General features: G+C 54.6%; 1 protein-coding gene across 1 annotated transcript; it reads left to right on the top strand.

Moving 5' to 3' along the window:
* The first annotated feature begins 2419 nt into the window (after positions 1-2419).
* RASSF5 (Ras association domain family member 5) lies at positions 2420-18470 on the top strand. Its single transcript, XM_059831279.1, has 5 exons — positions 2420-2539; positions 14578-14691; positions 16270-16567; positions 16955-17070; positions 18318-18470. Exons 1-5 carry the CDS (start codon positions 2420-2422, stop codon positions 18468-18470), a joined length of 801 nt encoding a protein of 266 aa, XP_059687262.1.
* Positions 18471-20722: the final 2252 nt, after the last annotated feature.

Here is a 20722-nt window from a genome sequence, read left to right on the forward strand (position 1 = left end):
ATTACAAGTTGCTTTGTAAATATGCCATTTGGATCCTTGCCTTCCTCTTCGAGATGCAGGTGTTGCGTCCTCCCGCTAGTCTTTACGATGACATCCCGGTTCGTATTCACGGGATGCTGCTGGCTGTGGGGTACAGAGCTATCAAAGGCTCGTAGCAGTTTAAGTCCTTCAGCTAACAGATACAGATGGAAGGGTATGAAACACCATCTGCAACCTATCAAGAGGGGAAGAGGTTTTCATGCATGGATGGCAGCTTGTGCGAAGATCTTGGAGCCCCTTTGGACCAGTCGAAGGAGCCCTGTGACCTGAAGGAGCGAGCGGTAGCACCAGTTTACAGGAGGGGGTTGCTGATGGTCCTACTGCAGATAGTCAAGCTGGGGAGTAGAGCCAAGGCTGCTGCCTGCCAGCTCCCCGCGCTCGCTGGCCTGGCGTAAAAATTGCACTTCGCAATGGTGAGAGTTGTGCGTTGAAGAGGACACGAAGGAATTAACATAAGAACAGCCATCGCGGCGCGGTGGTGTCTCCTCTCTGCTCGGCTGGTGGATGATGGAGGAGAGACCAGAAACATCAGGGTGAGGATGGCGTGCTGCTGCTGCGACCTCCCTGTGAGCAGTGCCCTGGGCACTCCTTGGGGTTGCATCCGAACCGTTGTTTTTAATAACCATCAGTGAGCTCTTTCTGATGAGCCCGACTTTGTACCTCCACCCGCCAGAACATCTAGTGACGAGTTCTGCAAAGCTGATCGCGCGTGGCCTGGACAAGCACTCCTCCTTTGGGTGTTAAACTTACCGCGCTCTCCATGTGGACATCTCCCGTGATTTTGTGGCTCTCCATCACATCTAGGTTCCCTCCGGTCCTTCCTTTCCAGATCCAGCCTGGCCCCAGGCATGGGAGCCTTCCTGTACCTCCAGCCTGCCCTGCCCTTTGCAGCACCTCTTGCTATTCTTTATTCTTTCTCGGCTGGGCTGACCGGGTTTTGCGTGAAGTATTTGAAGTGTGGGCATAGGATGGATTTATTCAGTGGCACGATACTCTCAGGCCTTTGTTCCCTCTTTCTTTACCGAAACGTGGTGGAGAATTGTTAGCGTGTACATTAATACCGTATTGCCTAAGCAGAGTCCTTTTTAGCACAGTGTGTCAGGCTTTTCTTTAGTTCCCTCAACCTGCTCCTGAATACGTGCTGGTTTCCAGGTGGGTGGGGAGAGCCTGTGCCGGGATGTGCTGCATCCCCACGGGTGCACAGCCCCTCACAGGAGCTCCTGCCAAGGGGGGGTGATAGCCTGTGGGGAGCAGAGCCCTTCCCCTGCCCGACTCTCCAGAAATACCTGCGATCTCCACCAAGGAGGAAGGTCACCGTTGCTTTAGAAGCTGCTGGGTACAATGCAGGGTGTTAGCGGGATGCTGGTGGCTCTGGAGGGGCCAGGGGGGAGCGGGACAGAGGAGGCAGATCTGGGGCTGGGCTGGGTTTCCACACGGCTGCAGGGGGAGAGGGGAGCAGGGATGATGCTGTCACTCTGAGGCTCTTTCCAAGGCCAACACAGCATTTTAATCAGTCTGGAGCGAGTGCTTCTTGTGAACAGGACTGAGGAGCTGAACGGCTTTTTGCTGGGCTGCAATTGAAGCTGCCTCAGCCGGCTGCCAGCGCTGCTGAAATCGCTCCCGCTGCTCTAAAATTAGCTGCGGAGTGGAGACGCACCCACTGCCTCCCAGAGTGTGATGACCAGGGGCTCCTGGCACCCCCAAGGAAGGTCTGAGGCCACGTCCTCGCCAGCTTCCCCCCCTTCCCCGTCACCGTTCGGCAGCGCGGTCAGGCTCGGTCCAGCCTGGGCTTGCTTCCCTAAGACAGCAGATGCAACGCAGCTCTTGAGGATGCGCTAACAGGGAAGGAGCAAGAAGCCAGCGGGCCACGGGGATGTATTTTGGGTGGCAAAGGAGGTGCTGGGGGTACCTGGGGGCCAGTCCCAGCTCCTCGGCCCCGGCGTGCAGCGGGGTGAGAAATTTTGCAAGAGGAAGTGGCAGGGCTGTGCGGTGCGAGGCGAGCGCAGGAAGGGGAGGCGATGCTGCGCGGGCACCCGGGGGACCAGACCGCGGGTGGCGAGCGAACCTGGGCGCCAAGAGCGGGAGCAAACTCGCAGCTCTGCCCCTTCCATGCTGCCCCAGCGCCGCTGCGCAGGGAGGCGGGTGGAGGAGGAGAGGGAAGGGTTACCCGGCACGGCTGCCTGTTAAAGAGAAATAGCTCCGCTGGCTCTGGAGGATGAGCAGAAGGAGCTATTGCAGATAAGCGCCGGCAAGCCGAGGATGTGAGAGCAGGCTCGCTGCTGGTGCGGGAGCCGGAGCAGGGACCGCCGATGGTCGCCGGCCCCCCGAGCCCCCCGGTGAGCCCCGTGCACGCTCGGCCTCTCGCCTCTGCTGGGTTTCGATGACCATCGGCAGCAGCATGAGCAGCGGGTACTGTAGCTTGGATGAAGACCTCGAGGATTGCTTTTTCACAGCAAAAACCTCTTTCTTCCGGAGCACACCGAACAAGGTCTCTGCCAAGGTAACAGCTTAAAAACTAGTGAGAAGGGCTGTGCTGGGCGGGAGGTGGGGGGCTTCGCCGGCGAGGGGAGATGTGGGTGTTCCTGCACGTTTGGCTGCAGGTGCTGCCAAAATTAGCTTGCAGCTGGAGTCAGGGCAGAGCTGCTGGCGGGGAGGAGGGCTCTGTCTGCCTCTTGTGGGCTCCCCGCTCCCGTGCGGGGGGTCTGCACTGCTGCAGATTTTTCTCAGCCATGTCTCAACCTTTTGCATGCCGGGTTGGCCCCTTCCCGGGGGATCCGCGGTGGAGGAGCCGACTGCAAATGTGTGTGTTCAGCTTTAGGGGGGCAGGCAGCAACCCTGCCAGCTGTCACCCGCGGGTCAGGCTCCCGGCCAGGGACCCCTGGTTTGGCCTCGCAGAATATGCACCATGGGTGAAAATTTGAACTTGTTAACACAGCGATGAATCTGATCCTTTTCTGGGCGGTTGGGTGCGTGTGTACCTGCCTTTGGAGAAGGAGAGAACGCTGGGCAGTGTTTCACCCCAGGACGAGATTTCTGTATCGGTAACGCTGACAAGGCTGCTTCATGTTTTTTAAGTGTTTGTTTAAAAAAAAAAAAGAACATCCCTGTCATAAACTTTGGGGCCCCAACCAGAACTGAGCATAAAAGGAGAAGGCGAGAAAGCGCTGCTGCGGAAGTGGGTGTTTCGCTCAGGAACAAGAGCCCTGCAGTGCCGAGAGATGAGATCTGGCCCGGGGAGCAGCTTTTTCACTTAAAAATTCCCCTGTAAACCATCAGCACCGACGTGCTCCTCTTCGGGCTCTGCTATATTTGCACTGAGGCTGCTGAGCTGCAATCCTCACCGGTGCTTTGGGGTTCAGCTTTCTGCAGCGCGGGGTCGGGATGGCTCTCCCGGCGACCTGGGCTGTTCTCCTTGGGGCCGGGGGATTGCTCTGGGGGAGAGTTTCAATCAACTGGCAATTTTATTTTAATTTCTTTGAAGAAATGCTCCCTTGGGTTTAACATGGGATATTCCCTGTTAGCCAGCAGCTCCCTCTCGCTATGATTAACCGACACGTACTGCTGGTTTTTAAATGTCATTTGATGATTCATTTGTGTAGGAGATGTAAAAGATCACGGTGTTAGTGCGATAGGCGCTGCACCCCGTGCCGGTTTAACGCTGTTCTTTTTGAGCCGGGGCACTGCAGATCCTCGGCTACCTTTCCAAATCATCCTGACCACGTTCGTGCTCGGGAGCGCTCCCTCGCAGAGGGGTCGGGGGCTGCTGCAGCCCCTTTTCGCCCGGCTTCTCGCCTGGCTGCGGCAGGCGTGGGCGACAGACCTCGCGGCTGCTGGAGAAGATGGAGCCTTTTGGGTGTTCGGTGTTACGGGGAGGAAATGGTTCCTGTGCATGGAAAGAAAAAAAAACCACACGCACAAAATTTGCTGCTCAAGCAAACGATGTTGCATAATGGGTCTGTGGGCAGAGGTGGGTCCTCGCATTTCTCCGTCTGGAGGTGGAAACCATCCTCAAGCCCTGGTGGGAGAAGGTTTTGGGGGGGTTCATGGAATGCTGGGGGGTTGGTGGTGGTGCAGGTCCTGCAGGAGCATGAGGCTGGACCTCAGCTCTGGATGGAGGTGGCCCTGGAGCACGATGAGGAGGAGGAGGTGGTGGTCTGGTGAGGTTGGGCTGGACGGAGGGTGGCAAGGAGAGCGTGTGCCTGGGGAGCAGCCGGCAGAGCAGAGGGACAGGGGACAGGCACAGCCCCAGGTGGACATCTCCCTTGGGTTTTGCTTCATTCCCTGTCCCCTCTTTTTCACTTGGCATCTTAATTCTCTTGAGCCACGTTATTGAACATGGACTATTTCCACTGCTGCGAGAGCTGTGTGTGGCAACAGCATTGCTTTTCACCCCCAAGTATGGTACCTGCTCCTGGCCACGGGCAGAAGACATCCACTTGGACCCAAAAGTGCGTTAACTTGCTGGGTGTGTTTCGGAATGACAACGTTTGTCCATCTTTAGATGCTCAGGAATGATTCCCGAGCCCAGGATGCACAGTGTGGTCAGCGACGGCAGCTGCCAGCCCGTGGGCATGCCCTGTGCTGGGCAGGAATAAGCTAAATACGGATAACTTGGGGAGGCATGTCTTAAAAGACCTAGGAAACAATCTCTGTAGAGGGAATGTGTTGTATGTGGGGTAGGAGAGGACATACAGGCCTCCTGGCACTTAAAAAAATAGAGTGGAATTTGATGACTATGATTAGAGAAAGGATTTTTCTGATTGAAATAACTGTATTAGTCTGAAGAGCCTCTTTCTAGGAATTTTCTAATTCCTTTTTATTTTCAGAACCATCAGTGCAATCACTTTTCATACGGAAAAAAACGTTTTACATCTCAGATGTAACCTCATCCCCAGAGATCTATTACTTGGCATTTTTGTGACTCTTCAGCTGAATGGCTTCAGTGGCTTCTGCCTGAAGCGTGATTGCTTAAAACTCTGCAAAATTGCTGTTCAAGTCCTGCATCAGTGGCTGCCAGGAGAGCCGGCTTAGAGGAGAAAGGGGCAAGTTTCTGGCCAAGAATAGAAAATGGGGGGGTCAGAATGCAGTTTCACCCAGGACGGGACCCAGGGGTGGGGGCGATGGGGCCAGATCCATGCCTGGGCAGGGGTCCCTGCACGAACTCAGCAGGCGAGCGCCTTCTCCGCTGAAGAGGGAAGCTGGGACGCCATGGAGGTGTTTGCAGTGGGGTGCACGGGCGGTGTTGCTGTGCCGCTGGGTGCTGCTGGCTCAGGGCAGACACCGCTGCGGGGGTGCGCTGTGCGGGAGCGTCTCTGGAGAGGGCGGCCGGTGGGGAGTTACGTGATTTTGGGCAAGAGTCAGAGGACACTGCAGAGGTGGTTTTGGCCCCGTGTCTGTTTTTTCCCTCTCTTCGAGCCCTTCATGGCGGCAGCACGCAGTGGTGCCTGCGAGGGGGGCTACATCCCTGGAGGTGCTCAAAACCCAAGCAGGGCATGGACAAAGGCGATCTCCAAGATCCTGTCCAGCCTTGGAGAAACCCTGTAGTCCCAGAATTGGCTGGCCATCGGTGCAGCATCTGTGCCGTTTCGTGGGTTGCAGGTAACCGTCCAGCAGTTACATTGCCGGTGCTGGGTGGGCAAAAGGGGTGTTGCTCTGCCTGGTGCTGTGCATGGTGCAACGCGGAAGGAGCCGAGGGACCAGCTCGGGACCCTGTCCTCGGTCCATCTTTTGTGTCCTCTGAAGGACTGTTGGAGCACGGAGTGATTTCCAGAGGGGAGGCAGGTCTGCAGGGGGTCCGGCACAGCCTGGGGTGCAGGAGTGGCCCTGGGCACATCTCCTGGGAGAAAGGGCCTTCTCCTGGCCCCGCGAGGCTGTGATCGGTTCCCAAATGTCTGCCCCTGAGGATCAGTGGATCCTTCTGATCCACCCAGCCTCCTTGATCTGGGCCGGGGTCCCGCCAGGCTGGTCTCTGTGCACACAGACGGTGCTGTGGTCAGGCACCCGTGGGGTCTCGTCCAGCCCAGACCCCCCTGAGATGGAGCTCCCTGGGAGGACCTGCTCGGCTCTTGCTGCTGAGCAGGGATGTGGCAAGAAAAACGGTTTCTAAGTGAAATCTCCATGGCAATCAAAACACCGAGCCTGTCTTCACTTGCCTCTAACCTCTCTGAAATGCAGCGGCGATCCTTCTCTAGAGATGCACTGCTCTTCTATCTTTTGCCTTTTCCTCTGAACCCCGAGGTAAACCGCAGCATCTCACTTGAGCTTCTCAAAGGGAGTGAAATATGTATTTATTTATTTTTTCAAATCTGTTGTATGATTCTTCCTCCCGCCCATCGATGCTCGAGCAGTCAATCCATTCCCCATATAGTGCTGAGAACCATGGGAGGGTGCGGTGAAGGGGGAGGCATTGGGTGTTTGGCAGCGATGGAGAGCTGTGCAAGAGCAGAGGTGTCCCAGCTCTCTGGTGACTGTGATCGGGCTGTGCGATGCTGCCCCGGCCCCGCTGCCCCCAGCCATCGCCGCTCCCTGCTGCAGCTGGAGTTACAGTTCTGAGTTGCCGGTTCTCATGTTTCTGGCTCAAATCTGAAGCATTCACATTTCTCTCCACTCCTCTGTGCTGCGGTGCGATGGTGGTTGCAGGGCGTGAGCTGGTGATGCTCCTCTGAGCCACGGCTCCCCGGCCAGCAGCGCTCGGACACGCTTCTCCGGGCTTTGTTTTTTGACAAATCTTTCCTTAATAAGCGGAAGAATTGAGGATTGATGCCCTGAGGCGTAAAATCCCTTCAGAAGAGGTCTTTGAAATACTCTTGTAATCTGAACATGGGAGCCAAAGGGAGAGCTTGGGCTGCGTTTTTGGGAAGGCGAATTGTCGCAGCGTTGCTGATGTAAATGGCGATGGATCTGTGCCCGAGCACACCAGGGAGGACTTGGCCACTCCTGCCTCTAGATAGGACAGTCGTTGCCAAGAATGTGGTGAGGTTGGGCCAAACCCATCTCCACCATTCTGCTATTCAAATTCATTAGCTAAATAGCTGGTGAGGAAAACTGGCTGGGAGCAAGGGGACAGGGCCGGTGTCTCTGAGGCTGGTTTGTGGCTGCGAGGAAGCAGCCCTCGCTCCAAGGAGTGTCCCCTGGAAGTGCACGCTCAGCCTCTCTACCTACAGTGCCTTTCACCTCTGGTTTTATGGCTAGCAAAGCCACGGTTCATGAGCTGCCGGTCTTCCACCTCCTGAGCTGTGCCTCCGAGCCGTAACCACGTGCCGGCTCCTGGGGGCCGGCTGGGGCTGCGGTGGGTTGGGAAGCTGAGGGGAGAGGGCACCATCCCCTCTGTACCGCTGCAGCGGCGTCGGGAAGCTCCCGGGTCCCACCTAGAGCTGTTATTCCCAGCAGAGAGGTCCGGTGTGGTGCAGAGCTGCTGCCTTTCCTTGCTTTAAAAAGGTTTTTAAGTTGGGGGTTGACTTCTACAAGGTGAGAGGCTGTCGGAAGGATGCTTTTCAGCTGGACGTGGAGCGTGTCTCTCCTGGCATCCTTGCAAACCAATAAATAGAAAAATCTGTCACAGAGGCTTTGTTGTTGCCTTTCTTGGCTTAGAATCACTCTTTTGAGAGTATGTCACCATAGTCATGATGGCCCATGGGTTTTTTAACCTCCTCCATAATAGCCTGTCACAAGCTCACGGCTCATTAGATGAGTGGTGGATTGCAAAGAGGAGGCCGGCGTGGCTAACTTGCCGGGACGGCGGCTGCCCCAGCCCCAGGCGAAGGGCATTGTCCGTTGCGGCTGCCTGCCTCTTCCCGGGGCACTTGTTCTGGGTGGCTTTTATCCTGCCGAGCATTAGCCCAAGTGCCAGATGAGGCTCAAGTCCTTTCTTACAACTGATGTTTCTTGCAATTGAGAAATAATGTCGGTTATGGGAGGGGAGCCCGTTTGCAGCAGGCTGCGATGGGCCACGCAGTGTTCTGCATCAGGTTTTTAACAGGGTGGGAGTGGAAGCACCCTGGCAGCTCCAGTCTCGCCATCGCTTTCCTTCCAGTTGCACGGAGGCGATGGGAACGCGCTGGTTTTGCAGGCTGGCACACAGACGTCACGGTGTGTGGCCAGGCCGTCCCTGAGGGTGGCTGGCATCGCTCTTTCCCGGTTTCCAGCCAGGAGAGCCGCGGGTCCAGCAGTGACTGCCGGGGTTTAGGTGCAGGCAGAGTTACCGAGCTGGTGTGTTGTTAACAGCTTTGTTTCATCCTGTCCCGGTACAACAGGAAATGTGGCAACGGTTTATGGTTAATAGCTTCTGTTTTTCTTCCTTCAGCCAGAATTGCATATTCTGCACCAGAAACTGTGCAAAACCGGAGGTCCGGGGAGGTTTGTGAAGAGCAAGAAGGAGCTGATCTGATCGTACGTGACGGAAGGAGCAGCACTTCTCTTCCCAGGCAGTGGCCGCCCTTCCCAGGGCTCTCCCCGCCACGGTGCTGGTGCTGCTGGGCTGGTTCAGGCCCTGCTCGCAGGCGGGTTTGGGTCTGTAAAACAGAAAAGCGGAGTCTCTGCCCGTGGGGTGTGCAGGGGCTTGGGGATGGTGTGGTCGCCGCTGCTGCGGGCTTGCGGCATATGAGCACCGCTGCCGTGAACAGCAAGAAGGGGTGAAGGGGTGCGCCCTCGGAGCCCCGGTGCCCTTTGTGGTCCCGCAGGGCTCCCCCGGCCCTAAATAGCTGCCGGGGCCGGGACGGCACCGTGCCACATCCTGCGGGACAGCCGCCTCGGGTGTGCGTTAGCTCTGCTCCAGCAACCTCGCCGCTCGGCCATGGACGGAGCGTGTCCCTTGGGTTTTATCCGGGCACTGTTGCGTGTGCTGTGCTCGTCAGCCCCGTGGTGGGATTGCTGCATGGAAAGAGATTATTAAAACTTTCTTTCCCTTGAGTCCGAGGGTGTAGGAGGAAGGTGAGCTGGCGGAGGCTGGTGCGGTAGGATTGCTCCTGTGCTGTCCCTGGGGCGGAAGTGAAGAGCTTTTTTGCATTGCGGCACTGTTTTGTTGCAGTATTGGTCCAGCTGACTCTCAGAACCTGTTGCAGCCTTCCTTGTACAATCAGAGTAGTTCTAAGAACTGGCCTAGCTGTTTCAAGCCCACTTAGACGTTAGCACTGTGGAAGTGGTAACTTCTGGTTTGGTTTTTGCACCACAGCTGACATGTAAGGGACGAGGGGCTTGGGAGTCCCATGCTGCTTTATGCCATAGGCACAACCTGCTGTTTCAGAGACACATCTTTAAATCCACGGCCGGGTCACAGCTGCTGGCAGGGCCGGGAGCCCTGTGCAAGGCCACTGGTTTTGTTTTCCAGTGCAGGTCGGTTGCTCTCTGCACACCTTGAATTGTGCTGGAGTGGGAAGAGTTAAACCATCTGTCACTGGGAGCTTAATAAAAGCAAATTAATTCCACACCAGGTGCAAGATGACTTATAAAATAACCCTAAGAGAACATAATATGGCTGTTAAAACCTGTATTTGTCAAATTGCCATAATGCAGGGTTTCTTTTTCAATTACCATTGTACGTGGAAGGGGAGAGAACAACCTGTTACCCGTAGCTGTGGCTGCACGATCGTGTAACTTGTCGGAGTTGTGACAGCCGAGGGTTGGAATCCCATTTCCTTGGGGCAATCCTGACGTCAGGGCGTTCGCTCTTCCAGACGAAGGTTCGGCATGGCGGAGGTGCGGTGCTGCTCTCGGGGCTTGGCCACGCTGGCTGTGCAGGTGCCGGTACGCTCCTGTGTGCGGTGGGATCCTGGGGTCTGTGGATGCTTTGGCTTATGTCTGGGGTAATCAGAACAAATAGATGTGGTAAATAAATAAATTACGGGCAGTGTTTCCTAATACGTTTTCCCAGACCAGGGTCTGAGTGAGCGTCAAGAAGCTGCAGGATGGGCAGAGGACAGCAGTGATTTGGGAAAACCTTGGTGCGGGTGGGAGCTGAGCTGCCTCCTGCCTTCCCCAGAGCTACTGGGATGGGAGCAGCAGGCGAGAGGGGCAAAACTGCCCTCCTGCCAGAGCAGCGTATCCCAGCCGCCCTCCAATTCCAGCTCCCGGGAGCAAGGTTCGGTCGCAGCAGCAGCAGCAGGGCAGCTCTGGGTGCCTCGGCAGGGTCCCGGTGCCGTGGGAGCGCTGGGGAGGCTGCTCAGCAGGGCTCTGCAGCTGACCCTGTGCCCGGCTGAAGGGGTGCGAGCCTTTTGCGAGGCTGAGGGTGCGCTGGGGGAGTCGGGGGGCTGAGCGAGCTGAGGGACCAGCAGGCACGGCTGATCCGTGCAGACACAGGCGTGGGGGAAGGCAGGATGCTGGAAGCTGGGCAGGGCTTTGTTGATGGAGTTGTGCGGGGACACGGTGCGAGACCTGCGACGTGGTGCCACCAGCACCCTGTTCCTGAGCCAGGCTTCCCGCTCCTCCTGCTGCGAGTGATTGAGGTTCCCTGGAGCATGAAGCAATTAGCGTCTGCTGTGTGCCTGCTTGAAACCCCGGGGACCGGCACCGCTCCAGGCTGCGGCGATCCTGGGTGCACCGTGCGTCCTCCATGGAAACCGGGCGGCATCAGCGCGCGAGCTGCTCCGAAAGCTCTTAATTGCTGGCACGCGCTATTTTCCTCAGCTGGAAACATCACAAGAGGGGAGGGCCTTGCCCCGCTGGGGAGAAGCAAATTGCAGTGACAGGGACAGACTGAGCCACTCTGTTTGCTTTTGCCGTGCGTGTCTGGATGGATGCTGGTCTGCACTGGGTTGTGTTTGTGCCACGGATGAAGTGTAGCGTACGTGCACGGCATGCCTTCCTGCTGTGCTGTGCAGCTACAAGTCTCTTTGCGTGCAGGAGGGTCGGTCCCGGGGGTCTCCTGGCGCTCCCTCGCTGCGGGATTGGGGTGGGGGCCGGCCCTGGCGGGTGGCAGCACGGCTGTGCCTGTCTCCAGCGCTGTGAAATGGGTGACGTGAGGAGGTGGAGAGTGTCTGAGTGCACATCTTCCGTTAACTTAAAGGGGAGTTTTTTGTTGTTGTTCATTTTTTTTTTCTTTTCCTCAGTGCCACTTTTGAAAGTTTCTACCCCTGGCATTATTTTTAAAGACTCCCACGACAGCCCAGCACCTGTGTGCGGCCATGTAAGACCTACTGCCGTCAATAGATTGCAGTGAAGCATGTGCCTAAGGACTTGGACAAATTGCGGAGTTGAAATTGCCACTATGATAAGTGGATGTTTATGTGCACTTCTTAAATACCCCAGGAAAGCTTTGCTTTTATTTTCTTAAGGCACTGAACAAGAAGGGGACTGTAATGCAATGCCAGTGTCTCTCCATTGGGTTACTGCTCCACATCTGCATGTCCAGAGGTCTCGTGCTGTTTGCCTGTCTCAAGCAGAAATTGTGAACTCTCACTGGGGAATCGCTCGAATGAATTCAGGGCTCTCTGAGTCCCAGGGCTGTAGCCGTCTTGCCAGATTGCAACCAGGATTTCAGTTTGTCCTGTGCTTGGTTCTCCTCCTAAAAGAAGTATCACGGGTAGCCTGGGGCGATACTGGCTTGCTTACAGCTTGCTGCATCCTGGTCTCATGTGCTGCGGGGCTGCCTGGGAAGAGATGGGCTTTGCTCCCAAAGTTGCTTTTTTTTTTTTTCTTTTTTTTTTTTCCTTCTTGGAGGTTACAGTTTTTGTTCTGTACCAGCCTCGATAGCGCATCCCTTCACGCTTTCTGCTCTCCGCTAATGCTAACTTTGGAGCGAGCCCACATAAAATACGGGAGCGCTGCTTGCCGTTTCGGGCAGCGCTGGTGAAACGGATTCACAGCCTGTCTCCGGGGAAGGTGGTGAGTTATGGCAAGGCAGCAGAGCGCTGCGCTCTGAAATACGGCCCACTGAGCACAGTCCAAGGCACAGGCAGGCTTGTTTGCAGCAGGTCTGGGTTTTGGGGTGGTGAAGGCTGTGCTTTAGAGGAGACCTGCTCTCCTGGCTGGGTGGAAAGCCCCTCTGCTGAAGGGCTTTGGATAACCCAGGCTCAAGTGGCGTCAAACCTTGAAGCACAAGATGAGCCTCATGTAGGGAGTTTCCAGTGGTCTTGTGGCAATAAAGTCATCGAGGCTTCTTGAATGCCGCTGTTGTCCCGCGTCACGCTGCCCGGCAGCGTGGCTGAAGAAGCCGGTGAAGACCTCCAGCGATTGTGCAAAGAAACGAACAGCCTGTATTGCTGCAGGCTGTCATTCTTGCTGCTGGTTTGCATCTGGCACCATGGTTTGACGTGATCGGCGTCCCTGGGCTGGAGACGTGCTCAGGACAGGGGTTCGGCTGCGGTACCTTGCGGGGAGCGCTGCTCGGCCGTGTGTCCTCACAGGCTGGCTGCAGAGACCCGCGGTGCAGTCGGCACGGTCCCGTCCTTGCAGCGGTTATTTCCCACGAGGAGACCCAAAGGTGGCTGCTGGGCTTTACCGTGCAGCTGAGGAACTCCTGGGTTAGTTTAGCTCCCTGTATTTTCTTTTCTTTAATAGATTTTCTTAGCCCACTTGTGAATTTGAATTTACTTCAGGGTCACACAAGTCCTTGCTTCCATCTTACGAATACAGGAGCCATTAACTCTGCAACAGACTGCTCCAGATGGATGCTGAAGGTGAGCGGGTGCTTTTGTCCTGAGTACCTGCTTTGGGCTTGGTGTCGCAGTCCCAGGGGATGGGGATGGGGTGCAGGGGGGGTCCCCAGAAGCACTTGCTGCCCGTCTGGCCGTGGCTCAGTAGCTTTAGCTTTGTGCTCTGTGTGTTTCCCTCCCCTCCTTACCCGCCCTGTGTGGTGCAGGCAAAGCACCGGCACCCGGGGATGGCCCTGGGAGCCTCGAGGGGCTCTGCAGCCGCCAAGGCTGCACTTGAACTCTTAGGGTGGGAACACACAAAATCCCTGCCCCTGCGTGCTGGCGCGTCCTTTCCTGCCTTCCAGCAGGTTTTTGGAAAAGAGCTCGCTGGTTCTTGTGTTCCCGCAGCGCCCGAGTGTGCCTGGGCTCTGCCGTCACGCTGGGTGCGATGGTGGAGGATCGCGTCCTGACATTTCGGTTCCAGGGTGTCCGTGGGCCTTCGCAGCCTGTGCCGCGGTACTTGGGCAGATGGGAGGTGGGAGCGTGGCTCAGGCGCTCGCTCGAGGCTGCTACAAACCTTCGTCTCTGCAGAAAACCATCTGCAACTGCGTGTTCCCGGTGCCTCCTCAGAGCCTCCCTCCTGGCTCCCCTGACACTGTTCTTGCTCTCTCCCTGTCTTGCGTGTCCCTGGAGAGAGGTGGCCGGCATCCCGTGAGCTTGCCTGCCTCCGAGGCGTGGGGAGGCTGGGTGGCCAGAGCCGTCTCCCTGGGGCCGGGCAGGAGCAGTGGGGCGCAGGGGCAGGCAGGGCTCAGCGGTGGTTTGCGTGCTTTCCTCCGGCGTACCCCAGAGATGCGTGATCTGTCCCTCTTCTGCAGAAAGCACCTTACTTTTCCCGTTTTAGATGGCCTGAATGGGCACCGTGGTCCTGCTCTCCTCTAGCGCGGGTCTTGCAGCTGCTCCGACCCCACGGCAGCATCCTCCTGGCCGGGACTCTGCCCCGTGTCCCGAGTCGGCTCAGCCTGTGCTGCCGGCAGCGCCGGGCTCTGCTCCAGCACTGTGTCCAAACGCATTCATTGCCTTTCTGCTTAAACGCTCTAAACCCTGGGTGGCATTTGGGAAGCTCACAGGAGCAGCCCCTCTGCAACGGGATCGTGTTTTCCCGTTATTCATTAGCCGCATTTCCATGCGCGACCTGCAGGTAAAGCCAACCTACGCGCCGAATCTGTCGCTTTGCCTCCCAAGAGGAAATTCTCCAAAACCTGGGCGAGCAGCAGCAGCCGTCGTCCTCCCGTCCTCCCGGCGAGCCCACGCGTGGGCAGATGCTGAACGGTTTCTGGCATGGGCTGGGATGCCTTGACTGGGTTTGCAATGGCTGATTTATTGTCGTGCAGCCGGCTTGCTGCTTGTGTGATTTGACTGCTCTGAGCTGTAATTTCCAAAGCTAAGGAGGAGTAATTCAGCAGAGATTTAACCTCAGGTTCTGCCTGGGTGAACCTGCTGGAAGCTGGTTGAGGAGCACCCCAGGCTTTTAAGGGGGTGCCTGGCTGGGGTAGGCAGAGCCATGAATACTGGAAATAGGATGTGATTTTTCAACGGTGTGGCAAGAAGCAAACACTCGGCGGGTGTGGGTGGCTTTTTTGAAAGGAGGTTTTAAAGGCTGGATTTTTTGCCCTGGTTTGTAGTGGGATGTCTGTACTGCTCTGTGCCTCAGTGTCCCACTAACAGGGGGTTTTGTGATCCCCTCCACTGCCTGTTACTGGTGTACAGAGGCGGTTTGGGGCAGGGATGTGGCATCCCGCACATTTAACCTCGTGGCTGTAGGGACCATCTCCACCTGTGCCGTCGCTGCTAGCATGAGCTCAGGATCCGCGCAGCCTCTTTGTTCCTGCGTTTCCCAAGAAAAAGCAGAGCTGAACAGATGCGGTGTTACCCCGTACATAAACCAGCTAAAGCCTGTCTCTTCTGATTTCAGAATGTGGCACAAACAGTAGAAGAAGAAAAACCCAAGCCTCCGACCATCCAGGAGATCAAACAGAAAATAGAAAAATACAATGCAAAAGTTACAAACTGCCTGTTGATGAAGCTGGTATGTATTGGGCTCTAGTCAGGTAATACGCAGAAAGACCGATGCTGTGTTCTCTGGGCTGTGAACTGAGCCAGGCTGTCGGAAGGCAGCCCCAAGGCAAGAGGGCTTGTGGCTGTTGAGATGTTCTTGTCTTCCTTACCCGACCTGCTTTTTCCCCGGCTTGGGTTTCCTTAGCGTTAGTCACCGGCACTTGAGGCAACCCTTCCCCGCCTCCGTCCCCTCGACGGGGAGCGCAGGCGCGGTAACCTCTGGGCAGCCTGTGCTGAGGGACACTTGCCGCAAACGGATGAGCCCACGTTGTTCTAGCGGGGATGAGTCACGGCAAAACTGGGGCTGCGACACTGCAGTTCAGCAGCTGTCGCAAAGTGGATTTAGAAACGCAAAGTGGGTTCAGAAAGACAGAGTGTATTTAGAGACAGAAAGCCTTTCTAAAAAGAGATGCTTTCCTCCTCTGCCGCTGCCAAGCTTGTTTAAGCGGAGGTCTAAGAACCACAGTAGGTGCCTTATATTTTGAAGCTTTGATTGCAGACTTGCTTATCACCACCTCTAAGTGAAGCCTGCATGGTGTGTGGTGAGAAGACAAGGAAATCGCCTCTCTTACAAACGGGAGTACCGGAAAAGTACAAACTTCACAGGATCTTACAGAGAGGGAGAAAAGCTTCTTAGAGTGAAATAATTAAATTGTAGAACTTCCAAGAACAGCAGCTGCGTAACTCCCTGGTGCTTGCTAACATCTGAAAATAAACCTGAAATTTATTTAAAATAGATCTTTCAACAATTCCCTTTGTGAAGGCTGCACAGTAATTTCTGCTGGAATGTCTCACCCATTGATTTTTATCAGCCCTTGACTCCTATGAGCCATTTGGGACCCAAATGTTTACTCTTGAGTTACTTTTCTTGAAGCCTAGTGAAAATACAATCTTGAGACTTGATGCAGCCTTGGGACTCGACTGGGCTCAGCCGCTGGTGGTGGCCCTTGGGTGGGACCGCCGGCCAGTGCTCCCGGCACCCGAGGTGGGTCCCTTGGCTTGTTCCTGCCTGGCACCCGCGGATGGACTGTACAGAGCCAGGCTTTCCTCTGGATTTTTGCAGAGCTGAGGGTAGGGTAAGGGACCTGTTGGGAGACAGGCTGATCTTGAATGATGATTTATTACGTGGAGATGTGAGAAGCCTGTAAGCGGGGAATAAAATGTGAGGAATATGGTTGGGACATCCCGCTGAACACAAGATCTTCCCAGAGGTTTCAAGTCCTCACTTAGCTGCAGCTACAAATTAGATGTAATAGTTTCCATAACTGACTTGTAGCAGCGTTGGTTTTAAATAAGACGAGATTGCACAGACGTGAGGAAGGGATGAGTCATTACCGAGTGGAAGGAACAGGAGAAAATCAGTAGTGACTAACCCAAAATTACTGGTTACTTTTTACATGATTAATAAGAAACCCTCAAATGCCTAGCAGTACCGAGGGGTGGAAAGTCCTGCAGTCACCCCGCAGGCTGCAGCGCTGTAGACCCCTCGTAGTGGGGGGAAGGACTGGAAAGGCTCCCTGGAGCCTGACCCCCCTCTCCTTTGCTTTAGAACGACGACGGGACCTACACAGGTTTCATTAAAGTCCATTTGAAACTGCGCCGCCCCGTGACGGTACCGGCAGGGATCCGGCCGCAGTCCATCTACGATGCCCTCAAGGAGGTGAACCTGGCCGATATGACGGACAAGAGAACCTCGTTCTACTTGCCGCTGGACGCCATCAAGCAGCTCCACATCAGCAGCACGACCACGGTGAGCGAGGTGATCCAGGGGCTCCTGAAGAAATTCATGGTGGTGGATAATCCTCAGAAGTTTGCACTTTTCAAGGAGATGCGGAAGGATGGGCAAGGTGAGTTCGTGCCCTCGGACCCACCAGCTTTCCTGCGACCGATCAGTTTTGCTTACAATTTTGTGTTGCAGAAACATACCCAAAGCATTCTGCTAGGACTCGGTGGCGTGTCAGGCGGGCAGTGTCTACGTTTCAGATGAATAAACGGCCCAACCACCACAAGAGGTGATGCTGCTTAAGCTAATGGGGAATTACTGGTTTTCAGAAGGGGGCTGAAGCCACCTAAGACCTAACAGAGATCGGTATGGATCTGTGTTAGAGACTCAGCAATTTCCACTATGATCCTGAGCAGCATGAACCGCTTTTACATGCTCCAGTTGACCTCTGGAGCTTTCTGCTGCCCTGGCAGCCAGGGGCTGACTGTGGCTGTCTGCTGTCCCCTTGCAGTGCTCTTCCAGAAGCTCCCTCTCACCGAGTACCCCCTGTACCTCCGGCTGCTGGCGGGCCCCGACACAGATGTGCTCAGTTTTGTGCTGAAGGAAAACGAAACAGGGGAAGTTGAGGTATGTCGGTGACTCTTTCCCTTGGTTTTTACATGAACGCTAACAGCGTTGCGGAGCACGTGGCAGCGTTGCAGAGCCGGGAGGTGTACGGCAGAGGCAGCACGGGCTGAAGCGGTGCCACGCAAGCAAGGCTGCTTCCCTCCGATGGGGCTGGGTTTACCATACAAAGTGTGATATAGCTTTTCTCCAAACCTAAATTATCAGCTCGATGGACCGCTTGTACCTTACTTTTCAAACAAACAAAAAGGATCATTTATTGCTCCTCATGTATGTTGATTTTTTAAAAAATTAAACTTGACCTGTGAAAATGCTGAGGCCAGTTTTGATGGCCAAACCATAATCTGTTTACAGAACCAAGCAACGCCATCCCAGAGTTAATCCTCAATAACTGGATTGGCTAAACACTGTTACAAGTAATCCACTAATTTAAGTAGAAGCCAGGGATGCTCAGGTAATAAATTCACAGTCAGTTTTTGGTTGCAATCATGCTCCCCAGCACAACAAAGGCAAATGTTGGGAGCTGCTGCATCTGGCGGGATTCTGCCTCCCGTGCCGGGAGCGGCTCCGTGCCGCGGGGTGGTTCGGGACGTGCCGTGCTGCCGGAGGAGCGGGACTGCGGTTGGTAAGGACACCGCAGGAATGCCGTCTTCCCACGGCAGTGCTGAGCAGACATAAAGCAGTATTTATTAAGTGATCGCAATCATCAGCCTGTGGCTCTGCCTGTTCCTCGCTGTCAGCCCGACGCTGCTGTAGGTGACAGCCGGAGCAGCCAGTCTGCCGGCACCCCGTGCCAGGAGCTTTGCTGAAGCTCAAACGGTTTTGATAACTTTGCAGTAAAATAAAGAGAACTGGCTCCTGCCGGGTAGCGTTGCCTGCTGGGACCTCGCGCCCCCTTCGTAACAAGAAGTGCGGGTGAACACTACGCCAATTATCTCATAAAAATTTCAATTCCTTAGGGAGCTGCATCATCTCTGGCAGTGGGAGCTTCAATTCACCTGAGTAAAGATAATTTCTATTAAATCCACGGTCTCAGGGGCTCAGGACTGGGATGGTCCTTTATGCTGTAGCCCATTATCCCATCTCTCTCACAACATGATGCTGTGAGATTAAGCTACCTGGAGATCAGATACGTGTTTAAATGTTTTTTTTATTGTTCCTCTTCACAGGGGAAAGAAACCCCACCAACACAAAAGCAATAAGGTGAACGGTGTGTGCTTACTTCCCCTCTGTTTCTGCTGTTTCTGCAGTGGGACGCATTCTCCATCCCAGAGCTACAGAACTTCTTGATGATACTGGACAAAGAAGAAAAGGACAAAATCCAGCAAGTGCAAAGGAAGTACGAGAAGTTTAAACAGAGACTGCAACAGACCTTGAAAGAGGCCAGAGGCAAGCCTGGATAACTCTTCAGGAGGCACTGGGCATCAGACTAAGCTAGATACTATTTTTAAAATGAAAAGACACTTCTCAGGACACCTTACAGTGGTCACTCTCCCCCTTCATCCTTCCATTAAGGACTGGCTCACAGCACCCATGAAATGAACAGACAGCGTTTACTTCTTCTGAAACCTCTTATCCCAGGACCAGAGCCAGTCAAAGAACGGGAAGCCTGTTGTAAAACTGTGGCCATCAACACATCGAACGCAGCTGCTGGTTCGCTTTTCAGCTGTACCATCAGATGGAGAAGCTTCGTGGAAAACGCTCAGTGTTAAATCCAACAGGAACATCTACTGGCTAATGTTTTGAGCAGGGTAACACTCGCTGTTCACGCTCCTCCCAGCAACTCGCTTGTTCTTGTTCGGAGGTGCTGCGGCTCATTGCCTGTGCCCACGTGGCCGAGTTCTCATTTCGTAAGTAGAGCACAGGAAGCAGCAGATAAAGCGGAGGAGGTTGTTGCACCAAACTATGTGGGTGTTGCAGCTGCAGCCAATGCTGGACGGACTTGTTCAGGGCTAAGATAGCCAGGGAAATGTAAAGTTATGACACCAAGGCAGCTGCAACACCCAGTCTGTTAGTAAGTATTATTGAAACTTGGCAATACTAATTGCAGGAAAAGTCATCCACTTTGATTCTAATTAACTTCCAATTTTGAAAAAAGATGTAAATTAAAGCACATACCCCTAATGCTTAGCTGAGCTAGCCAGTGTTTTACCAGTTTTCTGCTCCGTAGGAATTGGGACCTATGTTTTAACAAATTCTGTTTGAAAAGCGTAAAGATGACGGTTGGGACATTGGCCGATGGTTCGATACTGAACATTTAGCAATACGTATCCAACAGACTAACCCAGGAAAGCTCAAAACCCCCTTTCACGAACCAAACTGATTTTGAGCTCTGAACAGGTCTGGCACCGCGGGAGAGGAGCTCCGACCAGGGCCGGGTGTGGATGTGGCACCAAGAGCACAGGCTGCCTGTGTGGGGAAGCCTTAGCACCAGGAACAGGAAGGGAACTGTCAGCCTCAGATGCTTTCCTCCCACCGCTCTCTCCTAGCATGCTTCCTCCCGCTAACCCTCCTTGTGCTGCTCTCCCACCACTCCTGTCCGTGACATGCCATCCTCTCCCTCCCTGTGCCCCTCTGCACGTGTCGTGTTCTCCTTCCCTCCCTCCCCACTCGCCATCGGTGCTGTGCCTGCACATCCAGGAAGGTTACCAGGTTTTGCTCTCTACATGGAGCTAGGAGAGGAGAGTTAAGTCTCCCTCCCCCTCTCTCAGGGCTCCCACTGTCTCTGATGCGTGCACTGTGCATCCTGCAAACAAAATCCTTGAGCTGGAGCGTCAGTTACTGCCATAACTCTAACCAGCGACCCTGATCTCGCTGATGCCATGCAGGGAAGGAAGGGCAAGGGCAAGGAAGGCTCCAGGGATGCCCATCTGAGAGAGGGTGGTCCCCACATTTACTCTCAGTGCTTTGTACTGAGCACGCGGCTCACAGCTAGGCTCAGTCTTCCTTCCGTTTACACAGGACGCCGCAACAAAGCGTAAAGAGAAAATGGAATATTGATACTAGCCGGATTCAGATGGAGCATGTGAGAGGGTTTTATATTGACTTGAGGAAGTGTCCCTTTGAGCTCACTGTAGACTGCTGTGACCCCACCTGCACGAAGCAGGAAGGCAGGCAACAGGTTATTGGGTAACAGTTACCGCAGAGACAACGTGGAAGAGTCTAAAATTTACCTCAGTGCCTTTTTTTCCTTAAGTAAGTGTGAAAACTTTGCATTTGGGCTAAGGAGGAAGTTGGAAGGGGCTTTGTCAAGAGGCCTTGTCAGTCCCATTCCTCCACTTCCCTGAAGTACTGCTGGGATGAGGCTGCTTTTGTCCGTAGAGGGACAAGGACCTGTGTGGTTTCTTTCTTGAAGGTGACTGCTTGGGATTTTTTTTTTTTTTTTCCAGATTTATACTTGAGTATGTTTGTTTATAAACCGTGAAGAGAGTAACTGCATCACTTAAAGCCCCTCAGTTTGTATAAATGCCACTTTCTGCAAGCTTAGTTCCAGCTCATGTTTTAGTCAGTAGCGTAAAAGGGTTTGCTGACAGGGCTATGGCCTCTGGCACGCGGTGCAGGAAGGGCCTCCCAGCTGTACTGTACTCTACACCCAGATGACCTTTAACAACGTGGCGGCAGCCCAAATAGAGCAGCAATTTTCATGCTCTGGGGC

This window comes from Gavia stellata, chromosome 30 (genome assembly GCF_030936135.1).
Source record: "Gavia stellata isolate bGavSte3 chromosome 30, bGavSte3.hap2, whole genome shotgun sequence".
NCBI lineage: Eukaryota > Metazoa > Chordata > Aves > Gaviiformes > Gaviidae > Gavia > Gavia stellata.